Source organism: Manis javanica, chromosome 11 (assembly GCF_040802235.1).
Source record: "Manis javanica isolate MJ-LG chromosome 11, MJ_LKY, whole genome shotgun sequence".
Lineage (NCBI taxonomy): Eukaryota > Metazoa > Chordata > Mammalia > Pholidota > Manidae > Manis > Manis javanica.
Window position 1 is genome coordinate 17,491,255 of NC_133166.1, and position 27,649 is coordinate 17,518,903.

Genomic DNA, 27,649 nt, shown 5'->3' on the forward strand with positions numbered 1-27,649 from the left:
AAGTGGGTAGTTTTCAACAACCATTTTCCAGGTTTCGGCAGTTACTAAATAAACAAAAGTGCTGTTTCAAAATGTATTAAAATCTAAAATTGAGCAAAGTCAAGGAGAGCAAGCTCAGGTTACTATCAATTTAAACAAGACTTATAAGCAGCTCAGTTTTCACCTGCTGTTTAATTTATATGCGATATACCAAAATTTTTAACAAGATAAAAGAGGTGGGTGGGACTTGGTATCCTAGATCACAGTCTTTCCTCAGGCAGAGCCATAGGACCAGACTGGGAGGAAACTAGTAGGAAGATACGCAATTTCTCTGTCCAGCACTGGTCATAATTTTCCTTGTGAGTGACTTCCACCTTGAAACTACTCTTTGTGAAGGAAGCACTTCAGTATCAGAATTGCCCCCTATGTGTAGTCTATGCAGCTTCTGTTTTCAGTTAATGGAACAAAAAAAAATTCCAATAAAATAAGACCTTGGAAAAAGATACTTCAATCTTCAGTTGTCTGATGAAATTACACTTCCAGCATCATTATGGTACCAAAAAACAAACAAAAAGACCCATCTAGCCCCTTTTTTGTGCCCCAAAGAAACAGGCTACTGTGCTAATGGCAGCTGAGAAGAGAACAGTTTTGTAAACCTCAAAAAACTAAATCAATACAGCCATTAGTTTCTCACAGTGAAGTCTCATATTTAGCATCCCTATATTATAGAAAGATCAGTAAATGTACTCAATTTTTTTTTTGTCTCAGGAGTCAGAAATAACAATATGCTTGTATATGTAAAACAACTATGAAAAAAACAGGACCTATAGTGTATCTGTATACAGATCACAGAGTCCTAGAAAGGCTCTCAGAAGAACACTCAGGGCAGATGAATTTTTTACAGATTTCCTGACAGAATAGGTAGTGTGGCGGTGTTCAAAACCTCATAAAGCAGCCCCTCCCACATGTGCAGCTGCTTCTTAGGGCATTAATGCTGAATTAATACTTTCCTTTCTCTGAGTTTCACCAGCTGGCCTCTGGAGAACATAATGAAGCTTTCCTGTTTATAATAGTCCTTCAAGTGATACACTACAGGAAAATCCATATTGTGTCCCTTTCTGGTGAATGCCTACTATGTGCCAAGGGGTATGCTGGCATTACCTCTTAATCCTTCCTAAAACTTTGGGTGTCAGATTAATTATCCCTTCAGAAAAATATTCACTGAATTCCTAATGAGTGTTTTGCACTGTGTTAGGTGTTGAGATCGAAAGGTGTGTAAGAAGGACATATTCCTGCCCTTAGGGGATTTACATTCTAGTGGCTAGAGTAGTAAGAGCCAGGAATGAACAGCGTGGGTTGAAGTTGGAGAAATAGGCAAGACCCAAGTCATGCAGGGTCCTTTAGACCACTGCAAGGAATTAAATTTTAATTCAGTCAAATGGGAACAAAAGGGTTTAAAGTTTTAATGTAAATGGAGCAAAATTCAAAAGGTCCCCAGCTACCAAGAGGCAAACACTGCTATCATTATCTTGTGTATCATTCCAGAGATATCAGATACTCTACGCACAGACAAGTGCTTACGTATGCACAAATGGTAAATTACACCCACTGTTACGACCTTGCTCTTCTTTTCTTAGTATATTTTGGTGTTCATTCTATTATCAGTACATAAAACTTTCATCATTCTTTTAACAGCTGCATAATATCTGTGATAGTTATGTTGCTGATTAACAAACTCAGGTGCCCAAAACAGCACATTATCTCACAAATCCTGTAGGTCAGGAGTCCAGGCACAGCTTATCTGGTTCCTCTGCTTCAGGGTGTCTTAGGCTCTTATGCAGCAATCTAGGTGTTACCTGGAGCTGCGGTCTCATCTCAAGGTTTGAGGAATGATCTGCTTCCATGCTCATGTGGTTGTTGACAGAATTTAATTATCCATGGGTTGTATGGCCAAAGGCCTCGGTTTCTTGCTGTTTGGTGGGGCCACCCTCAATTCCTTGCCGTGTGGGCCTCTCCATAGGGTCACACAACATAGCAGCTGGCTTCATCAAAGTCAGCAAGGGAATTGGCCAGCAAGACAAATGTTACTGTCATATAATGTGATCATAGAGGTAACATTTTTTATATTAGAAGGAAGTCACATGTCCCACCCACACTGAAGGGGATTACATTGGACATAAGTAGGAGGAGGCAGAGATAATTGGGGACCATCTTAGAGTCTGTTCACTATAGGATCCATTGTGTGGATGGACTGTTATCTATTTAGCAAGTTTCCCTCTTCATGGATATTTAAGTTGTTTCTCATATGTTTGTTAGTGTGAATACTGCAATGAATATCAATATTTCATTTTGCACTTGTGCTAGGATTGCATACTATAGGATTAAATTTCTAGAAGTTGAATTCTGTGTTGAAAGCTATGTGCATTTATAGTTCTGTTGAATATTTGTTGTTGCCAAATTAGTGATGAAGTTGCACCAGTTTATGTTCCACAGGCAATGTATGAGCATGCCTGTTTCCCCACAAACTTGCGATCTTTCAGTTATCAGTCTTTTAGTTTGTTGGCAAAGATACCTCAGAGTAATTTTCATTTGCAGCTCTCTTAAAAAGAGATTAGAATCTTTGCATATTTAAAGCCATTTGTATTTTCTCTTCTGAAAACTGTTTATACATGCCACTTTTCTATCAGCTTTTTTTCTTTTCTTATTGACTAGTAGGTTGATATATATATTTTTTAAATCACTCTAGTTACTCTGTGAAGAATTACCTGAGTGCATGATTGTGGAGTTTGGAAGAACAGTGGTGTCAATGTGATGGAGAAGTGGATGGCCTTCGGAGTTGGAATTGACAGGAATTGGAAATGGACTAGATGTAGGGCTTGGGGTTAAGGAAAGAATTAGAGATAATCCTATATTTCAGGTGTTGCATCTAGATGGATGGTGGCACCATTTACTAAGATAAGAAAAATGAGGGATAAGCCAACAGCTGGAAAGGTGATATCAAGAGCTTTGCTCTGGAAATTGTAAAGTTCCTAAAAGAAAATTTAGGACCTTGGTTTGGAAAGATATTTTAAAAACAAAACCACAAACTCTCAACAAAATGGGTATAGAAGGCAAGTACCTCAACATAATAAAGGCCATATATGACAAACCCATAGCCAACATCATACTTAACAGTGAGAAGCTGAAAGCTTTTCCTTTAAGATCAGGAACAAGACAAGGATGCCCACTCACCCCACTTTTATTCAACATAGTTCTGGAGGTCCGAGCCATGGCAATCGGACAACACAAAGAAATAAAGGGCAACCAGATTGGTAAGGAAGAAGTCAAACTGTCCCTGTTTGCAGATGACATGACATTGTATATAAAAAACCCTAAAGAATCCACTCCAAAACTACTAGATCTAATATCTGAATCCAGCAAAGTTGCGGGATGCAAAATTAATACACAGAAATCTGTTGCATTCCTATACACTAATAATGAACTAGCAGAAAGAGAAATCATGAAAACAATTCCAGTCACAATTGCATCAAAAAGAATAAAATACCTAGGAATAAACCTAACCAAGGAAGTGAAAGACCTATACCCTGAAAACTACAAGACACTCAAGAGAAATTAAAGAGGTCACTAACAAATGGAAACTCATCCCATGCTCTTGGCTAGGAAGAATTAATATCGTCAAAATGGCCATCCTGCCTAAAGCAATCTACAGATTCAGTGCAATCCCTATCAAATTACCAACAGCATTCTTCAACGAACTGGAACAAATAATTCTAAAATTTATATGGAACTGTCAAAGACCCAGAATAGCCAAAGCAATCCTGAGAAGAAAAAAATAAAGCTGCGGGGATCTCACTCCCCAACTTCAAGCTCTACTACAAAGCCACAGTACTCAACACAATTTGGTACTGGCACAAGAACAGAGCCACAGACCAGTGGAACAGAATAGAGACTCCAAACAGTAAACATATATGGTCAATTACTATACAATAAAGGAGCCATGGACATACAATGGGGAAATGACAGCCTCTTCAACAGCTGGTGTTGGCAAAACTGGACAGCTACATGTAAGAGAATGAAACTGGATCACTGTTTAACCCCATACACAAAAGTAAATTCGAAATGGATCAAAGACCTGAATGTAAGTCATGAAATCATAAAACTCTTAGAAAAAAACATAGGCAAAAATCTCTTGGACATAAACATGAGCAACTTCTTCATGAACATATCTCCCCGGACAAGGGAAACAAAAGCAAAAATGAACAAGTGGGACTATATCAATCTGAAAAGCTGTACAGCAAAGGACACCATCAATAGAACAAAAAGGCATCCTACAGTATGGGGGAATATATTCATAAATGACAGATCCGATAAAGGGTTGACATCCAAAATATATAAAGAGCTCATGCACCTCAACAAACAAAAGGCAAATAAGTCAATTAAAAAATGGGCAGAGGAGCTGAATAGACAGTTCTCTAAAGAAGAAATTCAGATGGCCAACAGACACATGAAAAGATGCTCCACATCGCTAGTCATCAGAGAAATGCAAATTAAAAACACAATAACATATCACCTCACACCAGTAAGGATTGCCACCATCCAAAAGACAAACAACAACAAATGTTGGCGAGGTTGTGGGGGAACCCTCCTACACTGCTGGTGGGAATGTAAATTATTTCCAACCATTGTGGAAAGCAGTATGGAGGTTCCTCAAAAAGCTCAAAATAGAAATACCATTTGACCCAGGAATTCCACTTCTAGGAATTTACCCTAAGAATGCAGCAGCCCAGTTTGAAAAATACATATGCACCCTTATGTTTATCACAGCACTACTTACAATAGCCAAGAAATGGAAGCAACCCAAGTGCCATCAGTAGATGAGTGGATAAAGAAGATGTGGTACATATACACAATGGAATGTTATTCAGCCATAAGAAGAAAACAAATCCAACCATTTGCAACAGCATGGATGGAGCTAGAGGGTATTATGCTCAGTGAAATAAGCCAGGCAGAGAAAGACAAGTATCACATGATTTCACTCATCTGTGGAGTATAAGAACAAAGAAAAAACTGAAGGAACAAAACAGCAGCAGACTCACAGAACCTAAGAATGGACTAACAGGTACCAAAGGGAAAGGGATTGGGGAGGATGGGTGGGAAGGGAGGGATAAGGGGGAAAAGGGAGCATTACAATCAGCTCATATAATGTAGAGGCAGGGGATTCAGGGAAGGCAGTATAACACAAAGAAGACAAGTAGTGATTTTATTGCATGTTACTACACTGATGGACAGTGACTGTAATGGGGTTTGTGGTGGGAACTGGATAATAGGGGGAATCTAGTAACCATAATGTTGTTCATGTAACTGTACATTAATGATTGCAAAATAAAAAATAATAAATAAATAAAACCACAAGGAAAAGTTTATACTAATAAATTTTACATCAGAATTTTAATTTCTGAGTAACAGAAGACCTTATAAACAAAGTTAAAAGATAACAGATTGGGGAGAGTATTTTGTAATATGTACAACAGACAAAGGATGCCTATTCCCTCACACAAGAAGTTCCCACAAATCATTAAGAAAAAGACAACCCTAAAGAATATAAGCAGGGCGGCGGGACTGGTGAGCGGGTGCGTGGGACCAGTGCCTGAGGACAAAGAATATTGAGCGTTCCTTCCCTGCGGGACCGGTGGGTGGGTGCTTTTTGGAAGCCTTGAAAGGACAGGGACCCTGGTGCTAGGGAGACAGGGCAGCAGGACCAGTGAGCGGGTGCCTGGGACCGGCACCTGAGGACAAAAAAAAAAAAACAAAAAAAATCGCTTGTTTTTTCCTTTTTTTTTCCTTTTTTTTTTTTTTTCTCTTTCTTTCTGTTCCCTCTCTCATTGTTGCTGTTGTTGTTTTGGTTTGGAGAGTGCTTTTTGGAAATCTTAAAGGGGCAGGACAGGTCACTTAGACCAGAAGCAGGGAATCTGGGGATCTCTGGGCACTCTAACCCCCTGGGCAGCAGGGAGCACAGAGGCCCCTTACGGAGATAAATAGTCTCCTGGCTGCTCCCCCTCCAACGGGGCTCCACCATTTTGGAGGAACAGCCCCAGCCAGGCCAAGCCCACAGCAACAGCGGAGATAAACCCCAAAGCAACTGGGCAGGAAGCAGAAGCCCTGTCTGCGCACAGCTGCCCAGCACAAGCCACTAGAGGTCGCTATTCTCCCAGGAAAAGGCTACAAACCAACAAGAAGGGAAGCTCTTCCAGCGGTCACTTGTACCAGCTCTGCAAACTATCTCTATCACCATGAAAAGGCAAAACTACAGGCAGACAAAGATCACAGAGACAACACCTGAGAAGGAGACAGACCTAACTAGTCCTCCTGAAAAAGAATTCAAAATAAAAATCATGAACATGCTGACAGAGATGCAGAAAAAAATGCAAGAGCAATGGGATGAGATGCAGAGAAAAATGCAAGAGCAGTGGGATGAGATGCAGAGAAAAATGCAAGAGCAGTGGGATGAAGTCCGGAAGGAGATCACAGATGTCAGGAAAGAGATCACAGAAGTGAAACAATCCCTGGAAGGATTTATAAGCAGAATGGATAAGATGCAAGAGGCCATTGAAGGAATAGAAGCCAGAGAACAGGAACGTATAGAAGCTGACAGAGAGAGAGATAAAAGGATCTCCAGGAATGAAAGAACACTAAGAGAAATATGTGACCAATACAAAAGGAAAAACATTCGTATTATAGGGATACCAGAAGAGGAAGAAAGAGGAAAAGGGATAGAAAGTGTCTTTGAAGAAATAATTGCTGAAAACTTCCCCAAACTGGGGGAGGAAATAATCGAACAGACCATGGAATTATACAGAACCCCCAACAGAAAGGATCCAAGGAGGACAACACCAAGACACATAATAATTAAAATGGCAAGGATCAAGGACAAGGAAAGAGTTTTAAAGGCAGCTAGAGAGAAAAAGGTCACCTATAAAGGAAAACCCATCAGGCTAACATCAGACTTCTCGACAGAAACCCTACAGGCCAGAAGAGAATGGCATGATATACTTAATGCAATGAAACAGAAGGGCCTTGAACCAAGGATACTGTATCCAGCACGACTATCATTTAAATATGATGGCGGGATTAAACAATTCCCAGACAAGCAAAAGCTGAGGGAATTTGCTTCCCACAAACCACCTCTACAGGGCATCCTACAAGGACTGCTCTAGATGGGAGCACCCCTAAAAAGAGCACAGAACAAAACACACAACATATGAAGAATGGAGGAGGAGGAATAAGAAGGGAGAGAAGAAAAGACTCTCCAGACAGTGTATATAACAGCTCAATAAGCGAGCTAAGTTAGGCAGTAAGATACTAAAGAAGCTAACCTTGAACCTTTGGTAACCACGAATCTAAAGCCTGCAATGGCAATAAGTACATATCTTTCAATAGTCACCCTAAATGTAAATGGACTTAATGCACCAATCAAAAGACATAGAGTAATAGAATGGATAAAAAAGCAAGACCCATCTATATGCTGCTTACAAGAAACTCACCTTAAACCCAAAGATAAGCATAGACTAAAAGTCAAGGGATGGAAAAACATATTTCAGGCAAACAACAGTGAGAAGAAAGCAGGGGTTGCAGTACTAATATCAGACAAAATAGACTTCAAAACAAAGAAAGTAACAAGAGATAAAGAAGGCCACTACATAATGATAAAGGGCTTAGTCCAACAAGAGGATATAACCATTCTAAATATATATGCACCCAATACAGGAGCACCAGCATATGTGAAGCAAATACTAACAGAACTAAAGAGGGAAATAGACTGCAATGCATTCATTGTAGGAGACTTCAACACACCACTCACCCCAAAGGATAGATCCACCGGGCAGAAAATAAGTAAAGACACACAGGCACTGAACAACACACTAGAACAGATGGACCTAATAGACATCTATAGAACTTTACATCCAAAAGCAACAGGATATACATTCTTCTCAAGTGCACATGGAACATTCTCCAGAATAGACCACATACTAGCTCACAAAAAGAGCCTCAGTAAATTCCACAATATTGAAATTCTACCAACCAATTTTTCAGACCACAAAGGTATGAAAGTAGAAATAAATTCTACAAAGAAAACAAAAAGGCTCACAAACACATGGAGGCTTAACAACATGCTACTAAATAATCAATGGATCAATGAACAAATCAAAATAGAGATCAAGGAATATATAGAAACAAATGACAACAACAACACTAAGCCCCAACTTCTGTGGGATGCAGCGAAAGCAGTCTTAAGAGGAAAGTATATAGCAATCCAGGCACACTTGAAGAAGGAAGAACAATCCCAAATGAATAGTCTAACATCACAATTATTAAAACTGGAAAAAGAAGAACAAATGAGGCCTAAAGTCAGCAGAAGGAGGGACATAATAAAGATCAGAGAAGAAATAAACAAAATTGAGAAGAATAAAACAATAGCAAAAATCAACGAAACCAAGAGCTGGTTCTTTGAGAAAATAAACAAAATAGATAAGCCTCTAGCCCAACTTATTAAGAGAAAAAGAGAGTCAACACAAATCAACATAATCAGAAATGAGAATGGAAAAATCACGACAGACTCCACAGAAATACAAAGAATTATTAAAGACTACTATGAAAACCTATATGCCAACAAGCTGGAAAACCTAGAAGAAATGGACAACTTCCTAGAAAAATACAACCTCCCAAGACTGACCAAGGAAGAAACACAAAAGTTAAACAAACCAATTACAAGCAAAGAAATTGAAACAGTAATCAAAAAACTACCCAAGAACAAAACCCCGGGGCCGGACGGATTTACCTCGGAATTTTATCAGACACACAGAGAAGACATAATACCCATTCTCCTTAAAGTGTTCCACAAAATAGAAGAAGAGGGAATACTCCCAAACTCATTCTATGAAGCCAACATCACCCTAATACCAAAACCAGGAAAAGACCCCACCAAAAAAGAAAATTACAGACCAATATCCCTGATGAATGTAGATGCAAAAATACTCAATAAAATATTAGCAAACAGAATTCAACAGTATATCAAAAGGATCATACACCATGACCAAGTGGGGTTCATCCCAGGGATGCAAGGATGGTACAACATTCGAAAATCCATCAACATCATCCACCACATCAACAAAAAGAAAGACAAAAACCACATGATCATCTCCATAGATGCTGAAAAAGCATTTGACAAAATTCAACATCCATTCATGATAAAAACTCTCAGCAAAATGGGAATAGAGGGCAAGTACCTCAACATAATAAAGGCCATATATGATAAACCCACAGCCAGCATTATACTGAACAGCGAGAAGCTGAAAGCATTTCCACTGAGATCGGGAACCAGACAGGGATGCCCACTCTCCCCACTGTTATTCAACATAGTACTGGAGGTCCTAGCCACGGCAATCAGACAAAACAAAGAAATACAAGGAATCCAGATTGGTAAAGAAGAAGTTAAACTGTCACTATTTGCAGATGATATGATACTGTACATAAAAAACCCTAAAGACTCCACTCCAAAACTACTAGAACTGATATCGGAATACAGCAAAGTTGCAGGATACAAAATCAACACACAGAAATCTGTAGCTTTCCTATACACTAACAACGAATCAATAGAAAGAGAAATCAGGAAAACAATTCCATTCACCATTGCATCAAAAAGAATAAAATACCTAGGAATAAACCTAACCAAGGAAGTGAAAGACTTATACTCTGAAAACTACAAGTCACTCTTAAGAGAAATTAAAGGGGACACTAATAAATGGAAACTCATCCCATGCTCATGGCTAGGAAGAATTAATATCGTCAAAATGGCCATCCTGCCGAAAGCAATATACAAATTTGATGCAATCCCTCTCAAATTACCAGCAACATTCTTCAATGAATTGGAACAAATAATTCAAAAATTCATATGGAAACACCAAAGACCCCGAATAGCCAAAGCAATCCTGAAAAAGAAGAATAAAGTAGGGGGGATCTCACTCCCCAACTTCAAGCTCTACTACAAAGCCATAGTAATCAAGACAATTTGGTACTGGCACAAGAACAGAGCCACAGACCAGTGGAACAGATTAGAGACCCCAGAAATTAACCCAAACATATATGGTCAATTAATATTTGATAAAGGAGCCATGGACATACAATGGCAAAATGACAGTCTCTTCAACAGATGGTGCTGGCAAAACTGGACAGCTACATGTAGGAGAATGAAACTGGACCATTGTCTAACCCCATATACAAAGGTAAACTCAAAATGGATCAAAGACCTGAATGTAAGTCACGAAACCATTAAACTCTTGGAAAAAAACATAGGCAAAAACCTCTTAGATGTAAACATGAGTGATCTCTTCTTGAACATATCTCCCCGGGCAAGGAAAACAACAGCAAAAATGAGCAAGTGGGACTACATTAAGCTGAAAAGCTTCTGTACAGCGAAAGACACCATCAATAGAACAAAAAGGAACCCTACAGTATGGGAGAATATATTTGAAAATGACAGATCTGATAAAGGCTTGACGTCCAGAATATATAAAGAGCTCACACGCCTCAACAAACAAAAAACAAATAACCCAATTAAAAAATGGGCAGAGGAACTGAACAGACAGTTCTCCAAAAAAGAAATACAGATGGCCAAGAGACACATGAAAAGATGCTCCACATCGCTAATTATCAGAGAAATGCAAATTAAAACTACAATGAGGTATCACCTCACACCAGTAAGGATAGCTGCCATCCAAAAGACAAACAACAACAAATGTTGGCGAGGCTGTGGAGAAAGGGGAACCCTCCTACACTGCTGGTGGGAATGTAAATTAGTACAACCATTGTGGAAAGCAGTATGGAGGTGCATCAAAATGCTCAAAACAGACCTACCATTTGACCCAGGAATTCCACTCCTAGGAATTTACCCTAAGAACGCAGCAATCAAGTTTGAGAAAGACAGATGCACTCCTATGTTTATAGCAGCACTATTTATAATAGCCAAGAATTGGAAGCAACCTAAATGTCCATCTGTAGATGAATGGATAAAGAAGATGTGGTACATATACACAATGGAATACTACTCAGCCATAAGAAGTGGAAAAATCCAACCATTTGCAGCAACATGGATGGAGCTGGAGAGTATTATGCTCAGTGAAATAAGCCAAGCGGAGAAAGAGAAATACCAAATGATTTCACTCATCTGAGGAGTATAGGAACAAAGGAAAAACTGAAGGAACAAAACAGCAGCAGAATTACAGAACCCAAAAATGGACTAACAGGTACCAAAGGGAAAGGAACTGGGGAGGATGGGTGGGCAGGGAGGGATAAGGGGGGAGAAGAAGAAGGGGGGTATTAAGATTAGCATGCATGGGGGGGAGGGAGAAAGGGGAGGGTGGGCTGCACAACACAGAGAGGACAAGTAGTGACTCTACCACATTTTGCTAAGCTGATGGACAGTAACCGTAATGGGGTTGTTAGGGGGGACCTGATATAGGGGAGAGCATAGTAAACATAGTATTCTTCATGTAAGGGTAGATTAAAAATTTAAAAAAAAAAAAAAAAAGAAAGAAAGAAAGAAAGAAAAGGGGATTACTCGTTAACAGGATAAAACTATTGGTAAATCAAAGATCAACGCATGCTTTAAATATCCTTAATGTTGATCACTTAAAGGGTGTCAGATGATCAGCTATGGAGGTACTCTTTTCTGATAATATTCCTTTCTCTTAATTAAAAAAAAAAAGCAGTTACTGTGTGCTGACCTCCAATGAGTTCTGCACAGTGGTATAGAGGGCATGTCAAAGTGTGGGCAAAGGGTCTGTTTGTTTCTACGCAGAAGATCAAGGCCTAGCTTGGATACCCAGAAAATGAAATAAGATACGATATGAGGAGGAGCTTCCGGCATCAGCACTCTCTGGAGGACTCGTGCCGGGGGATGATCATCAAAAAGCCTCTCCAGGGATCCGGACGATGCTGCGGTTGTGGCTGCATCCAGCCCACCGTCTCCTGGACTTGCCATAAGAAGGAGGAGGGAGATGTCTAGGCTGGCATGTGCATACAGTGAGACAACGAATTTGACTGGATCTGTACTGTTGGAACTCAACCAGGAGTTGGGAGGGGTGCAAGTTGTAGCACTCCAAAATCTTATGGCTATAGACTATCTATGGTTAAAAGAACATATGGGATGTGAACAGATCCCAGAAATGGGCTGCTTTAATTTGTCTGATGGTTCAAGTACAGTTGGAAAATATCCATCATATTATAGATAAATTTTCACAAATGCCTAGGGTGCCTAAATGGTTTTCTTGGCTTCACTGGAGATGGCTGGTAATTATAGATTTGCTTTGTTTATGTCACCGTATTCCTATTATGTTAATATGTGTGTGCAAATTAGTTAGTAGTTTAAAACCTATACATACTTAAGGTACTATACAAGAAGATATGTCAAAGAAATAATCAATCCTCCCAAGTTTCCTTCATATGCTACATCTATAGCTTTTCTTCTTCCTTCCTAATTACAAACCTTAAATAGAATTCGTGCCTCATATCGAATTTACCGAGTATCATAATTCCTCCAGGTGGTAAAGATACCTCGAGACAAGTGCTGGGCATAGAAGCCACAGGGCATAAATCTGCAAAGAAGTAAAAAGCTAACCTTTGCAAACAATATGGCTTCTCTCTCACTTACCAACTTTACATTTCCCTGTATGGCCCCGGAAGATGACTGGTTAGCCAGAGACGGGTAAGATTCCTCAAGGGAGGAACAACCTAAGACAGGCACAGTCGCAGGGGGGCCATCAGGTGAGAATTTGGGGATCAACAGAGGTGAGGCTCAGAACCTCACCCCCCCTGCTTTGAGAGAAATCTTCTGCATCCGTGGATGTCTTGCTGCCCTTGTCTAGCCTGGATTAATACTTAGTCCATAGGCACACACCTGATCATCTGATCATCTACATTTGCCTTCTTACAGCACTAAACTATGTTTTCTACCTTTATCTTGCATCTACCTACCACTTCAGCATTTTATTAAAAATAAAAATAATAATAATAATAGGAGAAATGTGGGATCAACATATAAATCAAGTACAAAAATCAAATGAATATTCATATTTGACCTGATGGTTTATAGGTCATATTGCATGATCAAAACCGAAAGTTTCTGTGATGAATGCCCTTGTACTGTTCACCATGTAAGAATTTATTCACTCTGTAAGAATTCGTTCACCATGTAAGAACTTGTTCGTTATGCTTCAGAAGATTGGAGACTGACGAGAATTAGGCTTGAGATGGATTAATGATTGTACATTGAGCATTGACCCCCCTATACTGAATTTTATTGTTGTTAACAACCATTTGATCAATAAATATGAGAGATGCCCTCTCAAAAAAAAAAAAAAAAAAAAACCAATAAAAAAAAAAAAAAAAAAAAAAAAAAGGTGGAGATATTGGCTTAGAAGTTTACCAACACCACAGAGCATCCCATATAAAAACACATGCCATTAAGAAACAAACAGGAATCTTGAAAGAGAAAAGAAACTCTAGCCTGAATATAATAAATTGTATCCAGAAATTCCCTTCCCATTATCCTTTAGGACAACCACAGAATCCTTCTGACCTGCAACTTTAGCCTAAGTAGAGTAAGATAAGAACTCTAATTGCTAAGTACTAAAATAAAAATATGATTTACAAGAAAAAAAAAAAAAAAAAGAATATAAGCAAAGTATGTGAAAAGGCAATCAAACAGGTAAACCCAAACAGCAAATAACTGTAGGAAGAGATACTCATTTTGGCTAAAAGATCTGTGGAACAAATGAGAATATTCACTGGAAAATAGGGAAATGCAAAATTGAAAAAAAATGTTCTGAAATCCCATTTTTCACCATTGGATTGGCAAAAACTAAGCCCTAGCAATGGAACATACTGATACCTTCACATATATTGTGAATGGAAATAGAAATTGGATCTGTCTCTTTACAGGAAATTTAATGGCATCTAGAAAATTGAAAATCCATATATTTTGAAACTCAACAGTTCTAATTTTAAATACAGACCCTAGAGAAACTTTTGAACATGGGCTTAGGGAGATAATATGTACAGAATGTATAAAGCCTTAAAACCACATACACACAGTCATGTTTTATATTATTTATTAATTTGTCTATTAATCTAACTGTATTAAAATAGATACTAATATATGTATGGAATTTAGGATCATGGTTGTCTCCAGAAAGGAAAGAGACTGGGGCTGAGGGTTGAGGTCAAGAGGAGTCTTAACACTGGACTATATTATTTACATATTTTTAAAGGAGAATATAGGCAAATGTGTGTATGTGTGTGTATTTTATGTATTTGCAGCAGGGAATAAAGATATGAAGCAAATACTACAGAATGTTACAGTGATGGAAATATGGGTGTTATATTGTTCCTTACACTTGAAAATATCTTTTAATTTTCTCAGTGTGAGAACGTGTTTTATTTTAGGACATACTTAATTTGAGATGTTTGTGAGATATCCTGTGAAGACTTTAAGTTGGCAAGTAGAGATATCATTGAGCTCAGGAGAGAATTTGGGCTAGAGTAATAAATGTTGGCATCATCAGTATATACATGATAATTAAGGTCAAAGGTATAGCTATATCACAAATATAAAAGGAAGAGGACATAGGACAAGTCTTGAAAAAATCTAATGTTTGCAGCTGAGGAGAAAAAGAGGCATCAAAGGAAATTGATAAAGTGTAGGAAGAGAAAAATCTGAAGAGTGTGGTATCCTGGGAGCTAAAGGAAGAATGTGCTAGTTGAAAGGATGGAAAGGACGACTGTGTCAGATGCTGCTGAGATGTTGAGTAACATTGGCATCATTGGGTGTGGTAATAGGGAGGTCACTGGTGTTCTCATGGGGGTAATCTAAATGAAGGTGAAAACAGAAGGACGTTGTAATAGGCAAACAAAATTTCTTAGACAAGCCACGAAAAAGCACACTTAATTTATAAAGAGGGAAAATTGATAAATACGTCTACATAAAAATAGTAAATATCATTAGTGTTGAGAATATGTGTGGAATGACTACAAATTAGCCAGTAAAAAAGATGATCCAAGAGAAAAGTTGCTAAAAGAAATAGTTCATAGAAGAGGAAACAGGAAAAAACCATAGGGGTGAGGATGAGGGGAGGAATAAAATAGCTGAAGGGGTAAAAAGGGACAAATTTACAATTATAAATGTCATGGGGACTACATCAAACTAAAAACCTTCTGTATAGCAAAGGACACCATCAGCAGAACAAAAAGGCATCCTACAGTATGGGAGAATATATTTGTAAATGATATATCCGACAAGGGATTAACATCCAAAATATATAAAGAACTCACATGCCTCAACACCCAAAAAGCAAATAACTTGAATAAAAAATGGGCAGAGGATCTGAACAGACAGTTCTCCAAAGAAGAAATTCAAATGGTCAACAGGCACATGAAAAGATGCTCCACAGGGCTAATAATCAGGGAAATGCAAATTGAAATCACAACAGATATCACCTCACACCAGTTAGGATGGCCAACACCCAAAAGACAAGGAACAACAAATGGTGGTGAGGGTGCAGAGAAAGGGGAACCCTCCTACACTGCTGGTGGGAATGTAAATTAGTTCAACCATTGTGCAAAGCAATATGGAGGCTCCTCAAAAAACTAAAAATAGAAATACCATTTGACCCAGGAATTCCACTCTTTGGAATTTACCCAAAGAAACCACGATCCCAGATTGAAAAAGACATATGCACCCCTATGTTTATCACAGCACTATTTACAATAGCCAAGAAATGGAAACAACCTAAGTGTCCATCAGTAGATGAATGGATAAAGAAGATGTGGTACATATACACTATGGAATATTATTCAGCCATAAGAAGAAAACAAATCCAACCATTTGCAATAACATGGATGGAGCTAGAGGGTATTATGCTCAGTGAAATAAGCCAGGTGGAGAAAGACAAGTACCAAATGATTTCACTCATTTGTGGAGTATAACAAAAGAGCAAAACTGAAGGAACGAACAGCAGCAGACTCACAGAACCCAAGAATGGACTAGCGGTTACCAAAGGGAGAGTGGAGAGAGCATGTGGGGAGGGAAGTAGAAGGAGATTAAGGGGTATTATGATCAGCACACATAATGTAGGGGGAGGCACAGGGAAGGCACTATAACACAGAGAAGACAAGTAGTGACTCTGTGGCCTTCTACTGTGCTGATGGATAGTGATTGCAATGGGGTATGTGGGAGGGACTTGATAATATGGGTGAATATAGTAACCACAATGTTACTTGTCTGTAACCTTCATAAGATTGTCTATCAATGACAATTGAGAGCTCCACCCAGTGCTCTGGGCTGCAGAAGAGCAGAGACTGGAGTTCTGGCAGCGCCTAGGACAGAGACTGAGACGGCTCAGGCATGGAGGGGCCTGGAGGCAGAGACCAGCTTGCTGCATGCAGACTTGCTCTGAGGTGGACAGGATTCTAGCGCTTGAACTGCCACTGTGAGAATAAAGCTGGGTATAAACCTTTTCATCCCCACTAAAAAAAAAAAAAAAAAAAAAAAAAGGACAGTAATACTAACTACTTCATAGAGTTGTTAAGAGGATAATGAGTTATTTTTCACAATGAACACAGTTCAATTCCTGTACACTATAAGTACTATTCCAACAGTTTGTTATGTAAAGTTGTACAACTGACTCATTTATCAGGACTTCACCCTTTGTGCACAATGGTAGAATTATACCATTAATATTTTTTATTGCTGTAATATATCAAACATTCATTATAATTAATAAAATTAATAAAAATAAAAAAGTAAGTAATGGGACTGAAAAGTACAGCATAGGGAATATAGTCAATAATATTGTAGTATCTTTGTATGTGACAGCTGGTAACTACACTTACTGTGGAGCATTTTGTAGTGCATATAATTGTTGAATCACTATGTTGTACATCTGAAACCAACATGATACTGTATATCAACTATACTTCAATATTTTTTTAATGGACAAGGAAAAAAAAAAAGAAAGGTGATTGCCAAGGGCTCAGGGGAGGAGGACAAGGGAATTAGTGTTTAATGGGTAAAGATGAGAAATTTCTAGAGATTTATTGCACAACAATGTGAAAATACCTAACACTACTGAAGTATACATTTAAAAATGGCTAAGATGGTAAATTTAATGAAGGTATTTTTTACCTCAATCAAAAAGTTAAAAATTTATTTTAACAAAATAAATTTATTATTGGACAAAATCATAAATCTAAAAGTATCTAAAATTCATAAAGTTAAAAATAATAAAATATATATCTTTGTACCTACCATTCAGCTTAGAAATAGGACCTTAGAGGCCTTCTGTTTGCCCCTCCTTCCCCAAAGTAACAGTTCTGAACATTTATGATAATCATTCTCCTGCTTTTCTCTATAGTTTTACCACTAATATGTGTATCTCTAACCAATATACTTTAACATGAATCTCTTTTTTGAGATTCATATTGCATGGATATTCCTTTGTATGAAAACCATTTCCTTTCTGTTCTGTATGGACATTTAGGATGTTTTCAGTTTTGAGGTATTGCAAATGGCTATTACTCCTGTGAATATTCTTGAATGTCTCCTAGTCTTGGTAAATGTGTGTAAAGTTTCTCTGAGCTCTAGATTCTAGAGTATAGGCTTAGAGTATAGACTTTCAAGAAATTGAAAGCAACCTAAATAACTATCAAAGAGTAATGGATGAATAAAATGGGACATAGTTACATGATAGAATATTATACAGTGATCAAAAGGAAAGAAACTAGTGTTCCTGTATCATGGAGAGATCTTTAAAACATTATATGGAATGATAAGAGTGCAAGAAAAAGAGCAACAATGAGTACTACTTAGTACAAAAAATTTGAAAGCACACAACACTATATTAAATATATGTAAAAATATAAAAAGTGAACTGAAAGTATACACACTAAACTCATGATAGTGGTTGTCTCTGGGGAAGAAAGGAAAAGGGACTTCGGCTTTATCTAGTGTTTTATTTCCTTTAAAAAAGGTTCAAAATAAATCATAAAATATTGACATTTGTTTATTCTGGGTGGTAGAATGGGTATTTGTTACATTATTATTTGGGATTTTTTCTATCTTTTAAGTTTCTTAATAAAAAAAAATCCCAGATAGGACTCAGTAGAATGTAGGAGAGAAGAATGTGTAAACGTCACTTAAAAACTTTGCCTAATAGTTCATCTAGTATTCAAATTTTATATAATCCTACTGTAGGAGATTTTTATAGTTTTCATTCTTTTGATATAATTTTTAAATAACTTTAAAAAAACTGCAAAAAAGCTTTTTTATGAGGCATACTATTTCCATAGCACAGATTGCCGGATGAGTAATTACCGGGTCCAAGGAGTGTGAAACTTAAACATTTAACTACCTTCAGGAAACTATTGCAATATACATTGCCTCAGAAAATCCCAACTTGAAATATTATCGGTCTGGAAGTGCTTTTTATGGGCACATTAAAAGATCCATCCTTTATTTAATCACTCTTAACTGATACTTAATACTTCCACTTTGTAGATCAATACCTTTGATGCATATACCTTTGCATTAACCTCTGGTTTAATCACCATTTGTCTAGACAAAATGTTGACCCCACTAATGAACAGACACAAAAAGAAGACATTTTCGCGCAATTATCAGGAAGGACTTTCTAAAGAGAGAGCTGTTCAAAGATAAAGGCTCTCCAGTATTGAAGGTGAGCAGAGAGTGGACAATTACCTGGCAGAATGTTATATATTTCTCCTTTCATTCCTTAAACTTTTAGGGAACACAGCTTCCCTCAGACACGTGCAAAGACCTGAAGACCCAGGGGTGAAAAATTTTAGGGGGCTGCCGCCTAGGCTGATTTCAAAGATTTGGCTATATGATCCAGTCCTGGGGTTCTCTGAAATCTTTGTTGCTGACTGGACCTCATTAGGCTTTGGAGACTGCCTGTGCGAATGAACAATCGAGGACCCGGAAAATGAAAACTAGCTTGCAGGACATTTCAATTAACTGCGTTTCTTAAAACTATCCATCAAGCCCACTTGTGGGTTTTGGATGCAAAGACAAATTCTTGCTGAAGGAACGTTCTGGGGCGGCGGAGGGAGTGTCAATTCCAGACGAAGGAGATTGGGCGAAAAAAAGCAGTTTCTCCTAGTCTTCTCCCAGTTTGGCTCGTTTCGTTTACTACTCGACCCCGGGGTACCAAGCGCCCAAAAGCCCCACCGCAGAAGGCGGGCGCGCCGCATAGGCCATTTAGTAGCCCGGAACCTCTTGTGCAGGGCTCCGACTGCAGCACGCACGGGGAGTCGTTTGGACGCGGCACGGCCCTGCGCCATGCCCTTCAGCCTTGGGCTCGGAGGAGAACGCTCCGGACGTGGGGCCCCGGGTGGCGGTCGTTGTGTTTTCTTTGTAGTTGGCGGTCTGAGGCCAGGCCTCGAGTGGGAACGGCATCACCATGATGCGCGGACGGCCGGGCCGGGAGGCCTTAACATTCCTGCCGGCTGAGGCCCGGAGCCTGCCTCCCCCAAAGCTGACCGACTCTCGGCTCGCCTACTTCGGTTTCTTGGGCTACTGCTCCGGCCTGATGGATAACGCGATCCGGCGGAGGCCGGTTTTGTCGGCCGGTGAGGGCTGCGCGGGCGGGATTGGCTGGGAGGAGAGGGGGTTGCGGGGCTGCGGGGCGGCCCCTGCATAGACTGCTTGAGGTGCCTCCGCTTTTCCGGGCCTTTTCGCCTCTCAGACCTCACCTCGTCTTCCTGGGGCCTCCGCGCCCCGTGAGCTCTTCAGAATCCTGCAGGGCCAGACGGCTATTTGACACTTAAGGAAACAGGGACAGTGAAATCCACGACCTCACAGTGAGTCTGTGAAGGACGCTGGAGTAAACTGCCTGCTACCTTCTCAGCTCACGCTGTGGTGTGTGCAAAAATGAGCGTACAGTCCGTGCCACGCACTACTGACACTCTGCATTATAGCATTTAATCCTTAGAACACCTTACGTGGGGATATTACCCACAGTGAGGAAACAGCCTTAGACCATTTAAAGCAGCTTGCCCAAGGTCATAAGGCTACTAAGCAGAACCTGTTTTTAGATCTTAGAATCTATATTAGAAACCAGTGCTTCTCAAACTTACTGTGCATGCTAACGACATGGGGATCATGTTAAAATTATCATTCTGCTTCATTAGATCTGGGGAGAGGCCTGATGTTAAACTCCCAGATACTGTTTCTTGGGACTTCACTTTGAGTGGGAGGCTCTAAGCCAATAGGTTGTACTTCCTGGTAGTATGTCGCTGGCCTCCTTTCAGAAACTGACTACCCTGATAATGCTATGGATTTCAAAGGGAAAAGAGGAAGGAAACTTTGGAAGAGGTGACTTTGAACATAGTTTTGATTTATCAGGCCATGGGAGGTTAGTGATAGCAAAAGGATGCAAGGGCCTTTGAGTGGGGGACAGTCTGATGATTGAGTATGCAGGTCAGGGTGATAAGGCTACAAAGGAGATTTAGATAGGTCATGGCAATTTAGGCAAACAGGAACCTTTATAGTTTTGAGAGCTCTGTGGAGTGGGAAGGAGGTGCGGTGATCAGACCTGTTAGTTTTAAAAGATCAACCCTGTCAGCAATGCAAAGCTGACTGGAATCAGGAAGCCCCATAAAGAAGAAAGCTAATAGAGTTGATCCTTGAACAACAGAGGGTCCATTTACACGCAAATTTTTTTCAGTAAATATATTGGAAATTTTTTGGAGATTTGTGACAACTTGAAAAATTTCTCTAACTTTATTGTAAGAATACGGGATACATAGTACATATAACACAAAAAATGTGTGGTAATGGGCAGACTGTGTTATTGATAAGGCTTCTGGTCAACAGTAGGCTATTCATATTTAAGTTTTCAAGACTCTAAAGATATATGTAGATTTTTGATTGCACGGAGTTGGAGCCCCCAATCCCCAGGTTGCACAACTATGGGCCAGTTGTGCAGTGCTTCAGGCAGTCAGAAGTCACCTCACTTGTGCTTCTTTGTGCCTCCTTCCAGCTATATGTCATGTCTGAAGGTTGGCATCCAGCCCACTAAATTTCAGCACTTCTAGTGCTCAAATAGTAATGAAATCCCATCTCCCGTGGACATGAGCCCACTCCACAGAAAAGAGTGATCTTTGTCCATTTCTGCCTCTGGGGAAATGGGGTTTTCACCGTTTCACCACAACTCCACACTTGTCCATGCCTGTTACTTGGCATCATGGAAAGAGCTCCACTGCACTCGAACTAAAAAAAGTGGCCTTGCTCCACTGCTTCCCAGCTGTGTCAGCTTGGGCAAGTTACTTGGTCAGGGCACTCAGAGCCAAAGTTTCCTCATTTATAAAATGAGATTAGTTAATTTTTGCATATTTGCTATGAGAGTTGAGATTCTTTAGGTAAAATGCCTGGCACACAGAAGATGCTGAACAAAGTTCTCTTTCTTTTAGCTCTTGTTATGCAGTTTTTTTTAAAATTACACTATAGTTGACAAACAATATTTACCATATATTTGTTCACCATTGACTGAGCTCATTCTCTGTGCCAGGCAGTGTTGCATACTGTGTGCAGGGTTAGGGGTACCATCTCTGCCCTTGAGAAAACTGTAGTCGAGCCAGGGAGACAAGTCCATTATGGGTCTAGATGTGACAGGTAATGTGTTTTCATAGAAGTGGGTGAGCAGAGAGCACTTTGGGAGCATAAAGGAGGTACAGATTGGAGGGAGACTTCCAGAGGAAGTAAAGGTCAGTTGAAATGTGAAGTATGTACCATTTAATCTCCTCTCGTTGTTGTCGATGTTTTGTGCTATTTCTGGGAGAGAAAAGAATCTAGTGGTTAAGAGCACATGTTTTTAGGTTTGACTACGTACACCCTACTAGCCATTTGACCCTGGAGAAGTTACCTCTGGGAGCTTTAGTTTCACCATCTATGAAACAGGAGTGACATCTACCTCTTTGTAGGGCTATAAGAACTAGATGAGATGATGTATATGAAACACATTGTCCAGGGCTGGGGGTCAGAGTTCCTGAGTTCCCTGGGTTTCTGTAAGTTGCTTTGGAAAATTTAGGTGTTGAAGACTTTATTGAAATAGTTATCCTCAGCAGTATCTATTTACTGCATATCATGTTTTGTCTAGTTTAATGTCTGGCTTGTAGTACTGCTCAGTAGTATTTAATGAATCAGTAAGTATGTGTAGATTATAAGGAAGTATAAAACACAATCTCAACCCTCCAAAGATTTACAAAACAGATGAACATACCCATTAAAAAGACAAATTGTGGTACAAGTTTCTGCATGAGGGGTAATGGGTGTGATAGTCAGAGCGGAGAAAGATATGGTGAATTTTCAAACAACAGCCATAGAGAGTACCTGTGAGGAGTACTGTCATATTCTATCAAATAAATCAAATTGTGCAAATCTTTTTCAAGTTTTTCTTAAGCTTTTCTCCCATCACTGGCTACCACTTAACCTGCCCTAAATTTATAGTTAGTGTAGTACATAAAATTGATTATTTATTGATTTCTAGTTTAACATTGTCAGTAATGTATGGTGTTCTATGAACAGCACCAAGGTGTCCAAATTTAGATTCACTTAGTGAAGGAAAGAAGGGAAAAGGGATTATGGAGGGGTTGTGTATCTGGTGAGAGGAAGACAGCCCCTGAGAGAGAGTAGAGGTTAGGGAAATGGGGACTTGGGAAGAGGCCAAGCCATGCCTTTAGGGCTGGAACGCTGATACCATCATCTAAAACATTATGGCCTCGTCTTCTGTAAAGGAGATGGGTAAGCATGGAGAATCTGGGTCTTGTATGTGTGTAGTCCAGTGGCATATGGAGCCCCCAGAGAACTGTGATTTGCTGTATTGCAGGTGGCCCCTTAGGGGAAGCAGAGGCTCTTTGGGGTAAGGGATAATGCAGAAGAGCCTTGGCCCTGTCCAGCCCCAGATCATAGTGGTATTTCGCATTTTTACTGTTTTACACATTTTTCCAGAATATTTCTATACCCATTTTCTTTTGTTTTACATAATTATACTGTAGGAACAATAGGATAGGTATTATCTTTGTTTTAGAGGTAGCAAATTGACTTGCCCATGGCCATTCATCCATTTATTAAATATTTAGTGTTATCTATGTGCTGGTATATGAAGATGAATCAAACATTGGCTTGGTTGGTAGTAGACAGAGAAATAAGTTCTACAGCAGTTTGCATGTTAATAACAATGAATTCGCCCTGTTAACTCCAGGAAAGTTTTGGGAAGACTTCTTAGCAGAAGTGCTGTCTGAGTTGGGTCTTAAAGGATGAGGAGGTCACTGGGCAGAAAAATAACCAGTGCGTGACATATAGAGACATGAAAGAGCCTGATTTGTGTGAAGAATTCAAAGTAGCTTAGTATTTCTGGAGCCAAGCACATGTCAGAGAGTGTCAGAAGATAAAGGTGAAAGAGTCTCTGGTGAAGGGCCTGGGAGGTCATAATAACTGGATAAAAACTGGGATCAGTGTGGAGTGGAAAATGAGATGAAAGGGAAGCCAGTCAATGTGAATGAGAGAAATTCCCTGAAGTGAGGAAAGGAAGTATTTACAAAGTAAAATTGAAAGGATTCGGGATGTAGGGATCGTTCCTATGTTTTTTTCCCTAGGACTTGGGTTCCTGGGTAAATGGTCTTACTCTCTCAGTTAGTTGGAAAAGATATGAATAAGAAAGAAATAAATTCATTTGGGGGTATTCAAATGAATATATGTGTCAAAAAGTTGCCAATGTGTGTTATTCAGCATGGGTGTCTGAGTTAGACATACTTACAGGTGCTAGCACATGAATAGCAGATAAAACTCTAAGAATAAATGAGTTCTCCAAAGGAGTATCTGTGGGATAAGAAGTCTGGGGGTAGAATTCTGGGGCATATCTAGAAAATTAAACCTGCAGTTAGCCTTTTGCAAAAACTTTCTTTTGGATCCTCCTGCCTTAGACTTTAAATTTTGGCTTTCTTTAGGTCATATGATCTGACCCTCCCTGGTATCATTATAATAGGGTAATTTTTTAAAATACAGTTTTTGAATAGGTAATACATGCACAAGGTAAAAAATTTAGAAGGTACAAGGAGCATTGAAATATATTCGTAGTGTTAGCTAGCTGGCCGTTTCAGTAACCAATAAATATGCAAATATAAATCAGTGTATGGAGACAAACCATACTGCCTTTTGACCTTTGTAGGGGACTTAACCTCTGTCTCATCACATGAGGATTACAAGTTAGTTTAGGACTAAAGTTAGTTTAATGAAAAAGGGGAAAAATAATTTTCCATTCTCAGTCTAGCATTCAGATTATTTTGTACTGATCCATCTTTTCTATGAAGAAATTTATAAAACCTGAATTTAGAAAGTTTTGGGTTCTATTGATAATTATGTTTATAGACTTAATATTGTCCTTCACAATTGCCATATTCTTTAAGAAGATATCTGAAGGTCAAGGCTGTTTGTTCAGAATAGCCATGTAGAAAAGCCTTTTTAAAAAAGAATGTTGGAATAATAAATTATATATCTGAAATGTTAAAATGTGATTTTTAAATATACATTGACTGATTTTTTCTTTCTTTGGGATTTTTCATATGAATTTCAGGTTTGCATCGCCAGCTTCTATATATTACTTCCTTTGTTTTTGTTGGATATTATCTTTTGAAACGTCAAGACTATATGTATGCTTTGAGGGACCATGATATGTTTGCATATGTAAAATCACATCCGGAGGATTTTCCTGATAAAGGTATTTCAAGTTAATTATAGAAAACTTCTCTTACTCTGTCATTTACCCTGGTTAATCTTATCCATGCCTATGGCTTCAGGTACCTCCTGTACGCTGTTGACTCCCACATCTTTGACTATAGACCAGAATTCTCTTGAATTCATATATCCAGTTTCTGGCTGAGTATCTCTGTGTCCTCAGACAGCAAACAGAACTCACGTCCCCTCTGCCTGCCCAGATGTCCTGATCTTCTGTGTTCTGCTCAGTGAATGGCACTACTGCCCACCTGGGCACTCCCACCAGAAACCCAGGAATCACCTTCAGGTCTTCCTCTTTCATTTCTCATAAGTTATCAAGTCTCACCATTCTACTTCCTAAATATTTTTCAACTCTGAATTCTCCTTGCTCTCCAACTGCTACTACTCTGGTTCAGGCCTGAGAATCTCTTGCTTGGTCTGTTGTACTTGCCTCCAACTCACCTCTGCCTTTGGCCTTACTGGAAATCACATTGCTGGGTAAATATGGATATGCTTAAAATAGTTATCCATTGCCCATAGGATAAAATCCAGCCTCCTTTGGATGGCTTCTTATGCCAGGCTGAGCTGATTGCCTGGTGTAAACACTGCCCATACCTTTTACCCACCACATTACATACACATGTCTGTGTCCCTCACTGGGCTGTAGCTTCATCTTGTTTCCCCAGCCCCCAGCATGGAGCCTATACCAGTGGGCACTTAATAAATAATAGCTGACCTGAACTACACAGAACCCTGCTTCATCTCTGATCACTCATCTCCTAACTCATGAGATGGTGTGTCCTAAAACTGCCCTATATCCTTTGGTACACTATTCATGCTATACTTTCTTGACCATCCTCTTGCCCCATTTCTACCCTGTCCACCTAGCAAATTCCTGCTCAAGATCCATCTCAGTGAAGCTTTCCTTCAGCTATGGACAGGAATTTCTTCACATACCCCACTTATCTCTGTTCAACTATGAATGTAATTGTAACTATTTTCTTGCTTGTATTTTACACATATATATATAATATAGATGTGCATATATGTGAACGGAGTAAGTATAGAAAAATTTGAAAGTTGTAAATATATAGATTTTAAAGAGATTTTCCTTTTCATATAAATGTGTAATATAAAGTATTTAAATTTCATTAGACTAAATGATGATCTCTAAAGTCCTATTTAGCTCTAAAATTGTATTATTCTATTTAATATTGCCAAAGCCTTCAGTCACATATATAATGCTTATGGTGGAATGTTTTTTAGTTATGTTACAGGCTTTAAATCATTTAAGTTATACTCCAGAATAACTGTAATTTGATGTTGCTAGTATAGCAAATTATGATGAATAGCTTGAATCATGTATTTAAAAGTCTGGATATCAGGGAAAAAGTCTGGGTATCAGAATTTAAGCAATTATTGAAATGCATGAATGTCTCCTTAATATACTACCAATGACAATGCAAACAAAAAATATTTATGGTGGATTAAAGAAAATTTTTTTTGCCAGTGAAAAGCTCAAAGACTAGTGCAAAGCCATGAATGCTGGATGTATAAGGGTGCGGAATACTCAGAACTGTTGGATGTTAGACTGAAAGCAGTCTTGGCAATATTCATCCTAAGTGTGAGACCCAGTGGCAGAGCAGTCCTCAGTCTCAGACCTCTGGCTCTTTGCCTCCGTATTTCCACTGGCTTCCTGTGTCAGCAGGACTTATACAACCTCACGGACTTGCTGTCTGTGAGCAGCAGATTACTGGCATGTATGCCAAGAGTCCCATGCACTGACAGCAGGGGCATGGAGAGCTTGACCAGCTCTGTCCCTGGCCCCTCGTCACTGACCTGTGCCCCTCCTTGTTCATTCCTTCAGCCACCCCTTCAGCCAGCATCCCCTTGGCAGCATTCAGCCCTCTAGGCAGTCATCTGGATGTCTCCACAGATTCTTCCAGAGTTATTCTTCAGTGAAACAAAATGGCTCAATGATTGCCAGCCAATGGTTGAGGAGAGCATGAGGAAATTCTTAGAGGTTTCAATCTATAAGAATATTAAGTATTAATTTTTCTTTAGAAAATATGATTTTTTAAAATATAATTTTAAAATAGATACTTTTTTATTTTTCTTTTTATAGATAAGAAAACTTACAGTGAAATTCTTGAAGAATTCCATGCAGTGCGTTGAAGTCTCCAAAATTTGTTCAGTTTCACTGATACCGGTTATCTGAAGGTCGTGGAACATGGACCATGTTCCCATGGTATCTGAAGCTTGTGTTAATCTGTATGTTGACACCTTGTGATTAAAATGGTCATCATGAGCACTTTGATTCCTGTTGGTCAAGAAAAATAGTTCATCAGAGAATGGTCAGTTTCCATTCACCCAATTTGAAGAAGACATCAGACAGAATTTGAAATGCTTAGTTATAGTTCAGGGTCCACTGGCAGTGTAGCTTCTTTGGAACACAGCCATGCTCACTGTTTACATGTTGTTTATGGCTGCTTCCCCACTACAACAGCAGACTGGAATAGTTTTAACAGAGACCTCCTAGCCTGCAAAGCCTCAAATATTAATAGGTGGCCTTTACAGGAAAAGTTTGCCGGCTCGCGTTCTGGTGCAAAGCAAGCCAGACCAGGGAAGGGGTTTGTGAGTCATGTAGAATAATTTTGACTCAATCCTGCAGGTTGTGGGAATATATTAAAGGGTTTTAAATGGGAAAAACATGATCAAATGTGTATTTCTGAGCTCTCTCTGCAGCAATATATAGGATAGTTTAGATGGAGGTCACTCAAGACTGGGAGAACAGTTAGAGCACTGATACTGCAAAGGGGATCTTTGCTC

General features: G+C 39.2%; 1 protein-coding gene across 1 annotated transcript; it reads left to right on the forward strand.

Annotated features, from left to right (window-relative positions):
• The first annotated feature begins 19,362 nt into the window (after positions 1-19,362).
• NDUFC2 (NADH:ubiquinone oxidoreductase subunit C2) lies at positions 19,363-27,128 on the forward strand. The gene is made up of 3 exons (XM_017654171.3): positions 19,363-19,677; positions 24,681-24,824; positions 26,946-27,128. Exons 1-3 carry the CDS (start codon positions 19,509-19,511, stop codon positions 26,993-26,995), a joined length of 363 nt encoding a protein of 120 aa, XP_017509660.1. The 5' UTR covers positions 19,363-19,508; the 3' UTR covers positions 26,996-27,128.
• Positions 27,129-27,649: the final 521 nt, after the last annotated feature.